The 9,898-nt window shown below is 45.5% G+C and overlaps 1 protein-coding gene across 5 annotated transcripts in view; it reads right to left on the bottom strand.

Moving 5' to 3' along the window:
- Positions 1-2,775: 2,775 nt before the first annotated feature.
- Positions 2,776-9,898, bottom strand: part of CYTH1 (cytohesin 1) — a 64,982-nt gene continuing 57,859 nt past the window's right edge. For 2 of the 5 annotated variants that reach the window (XM_060252226.1, XM_060252227.1), the window contains exons 10-13: positions 6,657-6,733; positions 5,511-5,582; positions 4,690-4,844; positions 2,776-4,491 (exon numbers count right to left, since the gene is read on the bottom strand). In XM_060252226.1, coding sequence (XP_060108209.1) covers positions 4,413-4,491; positions 4,690-4,844; positions 5,511-5,582; positions 6,657-6,733 — 383 coding nt within the window. In that variant the 3' untranslated portion in view covers positions 2,776-4,412. Of the gene's footprint in view, positions 4,492-4,689; positions 4,845-5,510; positions 5,583-6,656; positions 6,741-9,898 lie in introns of all 5 variants that reach the window. The other 3 variants (XM_060252225.1, XM_060252229.1, XM_060252228.1) reach the window with 3 other exon arrangements.

Raw genomic sequence — 9,898 nt, 5'->3', positions numbered from 1 at the left:
GCATTTGATTTTCAAAAACTTTAAGGCAAAAGAGAGCAACATGAAGGCAAAAAAAGAGCAGCCTTACATTTAACCAGAGGAAGGCCCAGGACATATCTTCATAATTCCAGCACAAGAGCCCATTAAAATTTTTGGTGCTGTAGTAACGAACGATCCCATTAAGTGTAGCCTCACCCATTTGGCTTTGAGTGAGGAGGAACAGCAACTGCAGTAAAGAAACTGCCATCTGGTAACACCTCTGCAATCTTGTTCTCATGCATGACTAAACAAATGCACTTCCATTACTGAGCATTTTTGTAGATGCTGAAAGGGGCAGTGGGGGCAAGTGGTGATGAATATGAAGTTGACAGTCTACTTTTAAAGAAAAGCTTACTGAAGCCAACATTTCTAAGAGCAATTTAAGAGGGTGGGTATCTTGGAAAGGAATTTTGCACACACACACACACACACACAAATGATGTAATCCTTGTGTTCTGTGCATATGCCAAGAAACAGTATGTGCTAAACCTGGGGTGTCAAAAGTGCAGCTCGCGGGCCAAACCGGTCCACCCAGGGCTTCAATCAGGCCCGTGGGGCTCTCTTCTCCACCCCTCATGCCCTCACCTTGTGAAGCTCCAAGGCTGCCTGCAATGAGGTACCCAGCTCCTTCTGCCTTTTCTTTGTGGAGGCTAAAAGCTGATACCAAAGCTGCAAAGAAAATACAGAATGGATTTTCTTTTCAGGCTTCTGGGAAGAGCAGATGTGAACAGAAAATCCACTCCATGTTTTCCTTGCAACTTTAGTCTATGTATTTCAATGGAGAGGAATTTCCCAGCGTTCCTAAGGCCAGCTGAAGCTTCCTGGAGTTGTGTCGTTGCAAACCAAGCGTTGATGCTTTGAGCCAGCTTTGTCTCTTCTCAGTGGAGTGAGAACTAATGCCTAGTGAGTACTCTACCTTAGAAACCCACAGCAAAAGGGGGATATTACACTGGAGAGCCATTGCTAATCTGAGTAGGGGAGGGGGGGAGAGAAGCTTGCAGTGCCTTGCCATTTCATGTTTTCCCAGTCTGAGAGCATTTTATTTTTTTTTAAGTTTCTGCTGTGATCCTTGTGCTTTTTCTTGATGTTTTATTTTTAAAACTGCATTGCAAAATCCCCCTTTCTGTTTCAAACAAAATACTGCAAGAGTATTAAGCATGTTCGTATTTTAAATTTTAAAAATGATATCTTTGTGTTGACCTGTAACCTCTATAAAGTCTATATCTCTGCTATCTGGCATTTACATTTTGGGACACACACAGCTCAGCCCCACAAAGTCCCATTTAAGTCAGATCCGGCCCTCCTAGCAAATGAGTTTGACATCTCTGTGCTAAACATTCAGAAACAAAATTAAGGATTTTGATTTACTGGATTTTGATGGAGGGTGACACTTTTTGACTGTCCCTACTGATATTTCCCTTTTCTTTCCTGCCATTAGCCCCACAAATCACCAAATTAATATTTTCATATTTCACATTTGCAAGTCTGCATTTTGGGAGTGTCATCTAACCATGCTCAAAGGCAACATAATTCCTTAATCTGACTTCACATTCTACAAACTGCAAGGCTGGAAATTCTACAGTCTACTGGAGGCTGGAAATTCTACTGGAGAGCCAGTTTGGTGTAGTGGTTAAGTGTGCGGACTCTTATCCGGGAGAACCGGGTTTGATTCCCCACTCCTCCACTTGCACCTGCTAGCATGGCCTTGGGTCAGCCATAGCTCTGGCAGAAGTTGTCCTTGAAAGGGCAGCTGCCGTGAGAGCCCTCTCCAGCCCCACCCACCTCACAGGGTGTCTGTTGTGGGGGAGGAAGGTAAAGGAGATTGTGAGCCGCTCTGAGACTCTTTGGATAGGAGGGCGGGATATAAATCCAATATCTTCATCTACCTCACAGGGTGTCTGTTGTGGGGGAGGAAGGTAAAGGAGATTGTGAGCCGCTCTGAGACTCTTCGGAGTGGAGGGCAGGATATAAATCCAATATCTTCTTCTACAGTTCAAATGAAGTACTGATTATCTGCAAATGCAGTAGATCATTCACTTAACTGCTAAGGATTCTCCCCCCATGCCTGGCATTTATGTTATTTCTTTATTTTTCTAGTATATAAACCCCTATACCTGTTGTACATTCACACACACACTACTGATTTAGGACTGCACTGTGCATATAAATCTCAACTATACGCATCTCAAGAAATAGCTCAGACAGGCTAACTCTGAGCAAAATGGAGGAATGGTTAGTTTTTGCACCTCTTTCATACATGAGACCAGGGTTGTTTGGTCTTACAGAAAGAAGGCACCAATTCCCTGCAAAATGAAGCTTGGAGAGTCTCACACAGATGGATATTTGGCAGAGAACATGCACACTAATACCTCTGTTCCAGGTATACTACACCCAGTGTTCAAATTAAAAGCGGCTAGAAAACAGTGCCTGCCACCCACTTCTTCTGAGAGGACCCTTCACTATTATTTCAGAAGGCCCAAAGGGCCACAATTGGGCACCTCCTAGAAGGAGCTCCTGCTACCATATGCTATGTGGCAGGGGAGGAAGACACTCTGGTCTCCAGCTCTAGATCCATGCATAAATCTCTCTTTAGCCAAAGAGTTACCTGCCCACCCATCACTCCCCCTTCAATTTTTGCCCTGGTACTCATCATACACCTCCAGCAGCCCAACACACCAGACTCTGACTGAGGATGTTACTCAGTCAAACAAAACAGGAAATCCACATAACTCAAGAACAGGAAGACACAGGTGGAGATTTGAGTCAAGTGTGAGATCAACATTTATTTGCTGCAGTTGCTCTGCACTAGATCACAAGGTTGTTGCAAAGACTAAAAAAAAGGAAAAGGATTCAGAATAAAACTGTACCCAAGTGGTCTGAACCTTCCACCCTCTTCCCACAACCCCCTTGCTTTCCCCTTGTGCCACAGCAGTGCTTCAGAATCCTGTTCTGTTTCACAAAAACAGGGTTTTTTTATTTAAAACAAATACAAATAAATCTAAAAGGAGGGGGGAAAAAATCTATACAGAGTATGTACATCTCAGATAAATACTCCAATACTGCGTCAAGAAAGTGGAGTTTGTCAAGGTGTCCAATAGATGAAGAGCACCATGATCCTTTAACAAGGGGAAGGCAATCTTCTAACAGATCAGCCCCACCTCCCACACACATACAAACCTCAAGGCAGCCAGAAACTCCCCAGCAGCATATTTCAAACATCAGCAGTCCCACCCGTCTCCCCCTCACCACCCACCTGCTTGTGCTTCCGGGCAGCCTCTGCCCTAACCCACCGAACCCCCATCCCTGCTGAAAAATACAACCGCAGCAAGACAGACACCTCTTTTCCTTCTGTAGAGGAATGCTGCCAGCTCTCTCCTTTTCAAGATCTCGAGCTATCAGCTGCAAAGGTAACAAAAGATGACAAGTGCTCTGGGCTGCCTGCATAAGACAGGATCACGCCCAACTACGAGTAGCCGTTGGCAGAATACCCTGTAAAGCATCAGCAAGGGTTACCCCACTGGGCCCACCCACAGCCACACATGCCCCTCCCCTGGCTCACAACAGCCTCACCTGCTCCTGATGGCACAGTGGAGCAGTGAGCCCCATGCTGGCCTCAGAGACAGCCTAAGTCAGTGCCCTCTAGAACAAGGGCGATACAGCTTTTGGAGGTGGCTGACCGGCTACTCTGCATGTTAGTTGCTGGGGGTGACATTCTCTGTTGCTCTTTACCCAACACAGTTCATAAAACTTCTTATTAAGGAGAACCCCCTGGAAATCAAGAAGCTCCATTGCTTTGGGGAGGAAAGAAGCCAAAAGGCTTGCTCAACTAAAGAAAAAGGTAGTAATGTCAAGCCAGAGAGTGGCACAGGAATCTCTATGCTGCAAAGCTAGAGTCTTGACCCCTTGTTATTGCAGAGGGAGCAGTGCCCTCACAGTACACAGTCCATGCCTAGTTCTGGGTCTCAGAGTATTAAACCAGCACCAAGCACAGTGAGTCTTCCCAATGGCAGCTTGAATGGATTTTTGCCCCTTCTCTCTACATTACACACTCTGCCCCCCCACCAGCTCAAGCAATGACAAGTGGTGGGGAATGGAAGACGACGACAGCCTCCCTTCCTGACCTTTGGACTACTGATGCTGCAGTTGGCTTCAAGCAGACCAGTGGAGGGACTAGCAAGGAAGACGGCCTCCTTGTAGTAAAGAGTCAGCGAGGGCTGCTGTTAGTTTAGCCCCTCCCTCCTGCCCCCCAAGCCAGAAAAGAATAGCGGAAGTTGAAGCTAGTCTCCCCAGTCAGGGTGGCAGGTGGTTTTGCACAGCCTCTTCGCCCTCTGCCAGGGGACTGAGCGGCATCAGCTGCCAATGCTGCTGCCACCGTTCAAGTAGACCAGGGGAAACTAATGTCGCTTGGTAGAGGACACCTTCTTCTTGCGTGCTGCGAGCATCTCATAGAATGGGTCCCGGCTGATGGCAGCTCTGAAGTGAAACAAATGTGGAAAGTGTAGGAGGAAGTTAGGAAAATCCAAAACTGATCAGGGATGCTTCCCCAACCCACAAAACCGCTGGACAAAAGATCAGCAAGGGACGTGTCCCTTGCGACAGGGGACCCCTTCCAAGCCTGTTATTCAAGTCCCAGCGAAACCTCAAGGTTCCTCCCCTCCCATCCAAGCTCACTTGATGCATTTGATCCACTCTTCCTTCTCCTCTGGGGTGGGTGCAGAGATGCGGTACACAGTGTGGTTCCCTTCCACCACACGCCCATCTGCCTCGGTCTTGCATGCCTTAATCACCTGGTCCTTGTTGTCAGGAATATACAGTTCAAAGCAATTCTGTAAGGGGAAAGGTGGGGAGGATTGGTGATTACCATGGCTTCCGGACTCTGACATTTCCTGGGATATCACAGCATGGAGCATTCCCTTGCCTGCTGGGTTTGGCCAGAAGTCACAGGATTTCTGCAATGAATGTCAGGATTCCCTACAGCTTTCCTGGGCATGAACTCCTGCTAGGAAAGCAATTCTTAGGGTCTTTCCATAAACTAACATGGTTTCTGGCCCAAAGCAGCTACCCTCAAGACCAGGGCTGTAAACCAGCTGAGATCAGACTGTTGGCTTGCCTGAGGTAAGCTGGTCCCCATTCCTGACAAGCTGTTTTAGGGTAGGGAGCTAACAGGAATGCTAAAGGTGGCATCTCTCATCCTCTCACTACATAGATATTTCCATCAGGTCTCTGTATATTCTGCATTTTTGCTGTGCAAGCATAGAAAATGTCTCAGAGTGCAAAATTCAACAGTCAAATCAAGCTTCTATCCTTTTAAGAGCTGTCTAGAAATGTGACACCTGGTGATGCCTCAGAAGCCTCTTTATAGCAGGCTTCCCAGTGAGGGATTTAATTGTGCAGGATGTAGCTCTGCTAGTAGCTGTTTCTGAAACACCAAATATACACAACCTTGGCTCCCACCCTCCCAGTTAGTGAACTCTCCCAGGCGTAGTACTTACTGGCTTTTTTGAATCCTCTACCTCACGGATACTCAGATTCTCCAATGGGATGATGCCTCGTGGTTCTTTGTCCTGTGAAATGATCACTTGTGAATTCAACAAGGATAACACTGCATGCTTTTCCATCCCAAAACTGAACAAATGGGAAGATATCCCTTTCTCCTAGACCAGGGATCTCCAACATGGTGCTGGTGGGAACTGATGCTCACCAAATGTTTGAAGACAGTGAGTGGGGCCACGTCTGATTGGCTGTGCAGATTAAAGAATGCTGACTGTCCCCACAGTATTGGTTTTATTCTGTTTCCTTCCTCTTTCCTTCCTATCCCTGATTAAATATCAGAATACTAGAGCACGGGCATTTTCAATCGCGGCCCCTACCCTATGGAATCGACTCCCCGAGGAGGTGCGGGCCCTGCGGAACCTTGATCAGTTCCGCAGGGCCTGCAAGACCGCCCTTTTTAAACTTGCACACTTGGACTGCTAAGAAGATCGGTAATTAAGGATCCGCCAATGCGGGTTGAAGATCTATACCGCTGAATAACTGTACTTATTGGATTGGTTTTAATGTTATTAAGTTTAATGTTTTAATGTTTTATATTGTTAAATCTAAAGGCTTTTATCTACTATTGTATGTTTTTATAAAATGCTGTTAGCCGCCCTGAGCCTGCCGAGGTGGGGAGGGCGAGATATAAATAAAATTTATTATTATTATTATTATTATTATTTCCTAGTGTATTTTTTAAAATTATCAGTCTTCTCCCCCCTCCCCCGCATACTTATATTTCATCCGGTTGTGTGTGCAGCTCTGCCTCACGTGGCAGCCATTTTGTGGTTGTGTGTGCAGCTCTGCCTCACGTGGCGGCCATTTTGTGGTTGTGTCCGCCAACCTGTTGCAGAATTCAAAAGGTTGCCAAAGGCTGAAAAAGGTTCAGGACCCCCATCCTAGACATAATCCTCACTTAAAATGTAGGGAGTTCAGCCACACACCCTATTTCTAAAATAAAAAAAGAGACCAGATATCTAAAAGGCCTGCTTGCAATCAAAAGTCCCTCTTACAGGGTCATGCATTAGCATCCCTCTTGCATACATACTCCTGTATTACGTACGTACGTGCATAGATAATTAGTACGTCCCTTTGGCACTCACCGTGGTATACTCAAAGTAGTAAAGGCAGTTATCTGTCAAGATGAACCATCGCCGTTTCCACGTCTTCACCCGTCCACCTGCACAGTGAAGAAGCAAGCTTGACAATGCATGGCCTGGCCGAAGACAGAGCTCTGGGCACGTAAGCAGCAAAGGCAGAGCTAGAGCTTATCAGCATGGACAGACATGTGTTGGAGCGAGCAGTGTCAAAGAGCAGAAGCAGAGCCACCCCACAGCAGCAGGTGGCTACATGGTGACCATAATATGGGGGGAGGTGGTTGGGGGAAGACCCGACTCTGTACGTAGCAGTTGAAAAGTGGCAATGGCAGATATCATCACACCTGAGAGGAGGAGAAGCCAGAGCTGGAATATGCTTCACAAATCAATCTTAGGCACAAAATGGCTACGACAAAGGGGAGTGATCTGTGGGAAATCTCCAGTGCTTCTCCAGGTGTGTGCGTATGTGGGGGGGGGGAGGGTAGAAGAGGGGGCAATTCAAATCAGGACAGGAGAAGTTAACCCATTTTCACTACCTCAATCCTCACAGGGAATATTTACCCCAATGGGGGTATATATCCAAAATGCATGCATGTTAGTATCTCCAGGGTGTAACTGGTAGGAAGAAGAAATTACCCCCCAATGTCATCCATGTAAACTAAGGACTCCTATTGCTCTTTCCAAGTGTGGAAGATCCACATACACATCTCCTATTATCACATCTTAGTCACAGCTGTTCTCCACAAGATTATGCTTGGGGCCTAGACCTTCTAACAGAACATCTTAATTCACAGTCAGCCCCATGTGTTTTAAAATAGAGAGAAGGAAGAATAATCCTCCCCATAAAGAATTACCTATCAGGGAGAATGTGAAGGCCAGCTATCAAGAGAGAAAGGTTTCTTCCTTTTAATTATAGTTGTATGAACCATTTCAGGCCTCAAGCCTTGGTCACCTGTCCTGTCCTGCCAACATGCTATTCTGGGTGAAACAATGGGAATGAACGACGACAAACCTGAATAAGGGTACTATTTGTTCATTTTTCCCTTGGACTACCTGGAATGTCTATGACAGGAATAGTTTCTCCACCCAATTTCAGCATGCCTTTTGAGCACTAGGCCACAAAAGCCAAGACAGAGATAACAACATGGCACTCGAGTTGGGGGCTGAATGAAATAGGAAATACAGGCTGAGTTCCTCACAGGAAAAAAGAGGAAGCTATGAGGCCTGACTTATAGCCACAATCACCAGGAACCCACTAAAACAATAATTTATTGGAAGGAAAGTTTCCCTGATCCATTCCTATCACTTGGGGGAGGGGAGTTGACAGCTTAGAACTGGCACTTGTTAGGGAGGGATACCCCACTGTTCCCACCTGAGACCACCATAGACTCTCTACACAAGTCTCCAAGCCGATGCTAATCTTTCAGTGCTCAGGCCCAGCCAAGATTTTTAATCAAGGAAATCAAAGAGGCCATCAACAAGGCAGGATGAAGTCTGGGTACAGAGGAAGTGAAATGCACCAACGTTTATAAAAACTGGGAATAATAATAAATAATCCCTGATCTGTTAAGATATCCTGACACTGCCAAATCAATACAGCTTGAGCTTTTCTAAGCAGAAAGCACACAGAGAGGGCCCTAAAGCAAGCTGCTTGCCCTCACTGATGGGGAAATTATACAGAAGAGGATATAAGTCCATAGGTTTCTCCAGATTAGAGCTGGTCTACCCCTGTCAAAGGTTACACCACATGTCCATCATACAGATCCATATGGGATCAGAGAGTCAGGTGACCAAGGGCAAGCAAGGTGCAGAAATCTGGAAGTGGCGATAATAGCTTTGAAAAGCTTCTGCTAGCTTTCACTGCTTGCTGAAGCCCAAGGAAACGGTGGTTATCGAACCACAGACTAAGGATACAGAAGTTATAAGCAGAAGCCCTCCCGCAGAAACTCTTACAGCCACATACACACATAGAAAACAATGACGCCCCATTCAGCAACATACACACAAGACAAAACAAGCCAGTTGCTCCAGATAGTGCCTGTCACAGTCCCCAGGGAACACAGAAGGCCCCACCACTTGTCGCAAGTCCCTGAGATCATAGGATGGCCCACTTCACCTCAGCAGCAGGTAAGATCCTCCCCAATAAAGCAAAAGGGAGCAAACAAATATACAGTGAAGTGACTTCTAGGCTGGCTGCCTTGTCATGCAAGGGTTCAAACAGGCTGTATCAAGGAGAGGTGACACTCCAATGCCAGCTGGAACACTACACATTGAAGTAATTCAATACTAAATGGGTAAATCAACAACTGAGGAAAAGAATCCCAAAATCACCAGGCAGCAGCTCTTACTTGCTCCTGATTTCACAAGAAGAGGAAAAGCACGGGAGCAAGAATGCAGGCGATGCCTAGATACTTGTGGGAAGCCCAAGGCAGGATTGTTAGTATAACAAGGCTGAGTTATCTGAAGTTGTTTTCAAAACTGGTTCTCCCATAATGTACTTACAAGCTCAAGAGGCCGGAATATGTCACAAGAGAGAAGTGGAGCACAAGTTTTTTCTAACAGTTATTTTCAGGCCCTTCCACTCATTGTACAGCCAAGTCCACATAAAACTCCCAGTTCCAGGTAGTTATTCTGGAGTAGCCTAATTTGTAGTTGAGTAGCCAGTTCATGAACTTTTAATTAGATGTGTGGGATATAAAGGGTCTCTAGTGCGTAGGTTTAAAGGCTGAGAGAACAGGTCAGCTTTCCCCTGTTGGCCACGAGACCAAAGGACATTAAAATTAGAAGCCAGGACTATCGTTATGGTGTCTTTTTAGTGGGGCTTAGTGGAAAAGCAGCTGCTTTGGATGCAAAAGGTCTCAGGTTCAACCCCTGGCTCACAAGTTTTCAAGCAGGAAACAGCCATCTTCATCTCAGAACCTGGAGAATAACTCCCAGTCCAAGAGAATACTGAATTTGAGAAATCAACGGTGCAACTTGGTATGAGGTGGATTCAAATGAAATTCATGATAATTTCAGCTGATTAAATAGTGTGATTTTGAACCTCTTATGAGTGTCAAGAAACTCTTGAAAATATAGCTGCCCAGTATGCTGATACAATAATAATAATATAATAATAATAGAAATAAAAAGTTATTGTTATTATATTATTATTATTGTATCAGCATACTGGGCAGCTATATTTTCAAGAGTTTCTTGACACTCATAAGAGGTTCAAAATCACACTATTTAATCAGCTGAAATTATCC

Source organism: Heteronotia binoei, chromosome 13 (genome assembly GCF_032191835.1).
Source record: "Heteronotia binoei isolate CCM8104 ecotype False Entrance Well chromosome 13, APGP_CSIRO_Hbin_v1, whole genome shotgun sequence".
In the NCBI taxonomy this organism is placed as follows: Eukaryota; Metazoa; Chordata; class Lepidosauria; order Squamata; family Gekkonidae; genus Heteronotia; species Heteronotia binoei.
This window is presented reverse-complemented; position numbering and strand designations above follow the sequence as displayed.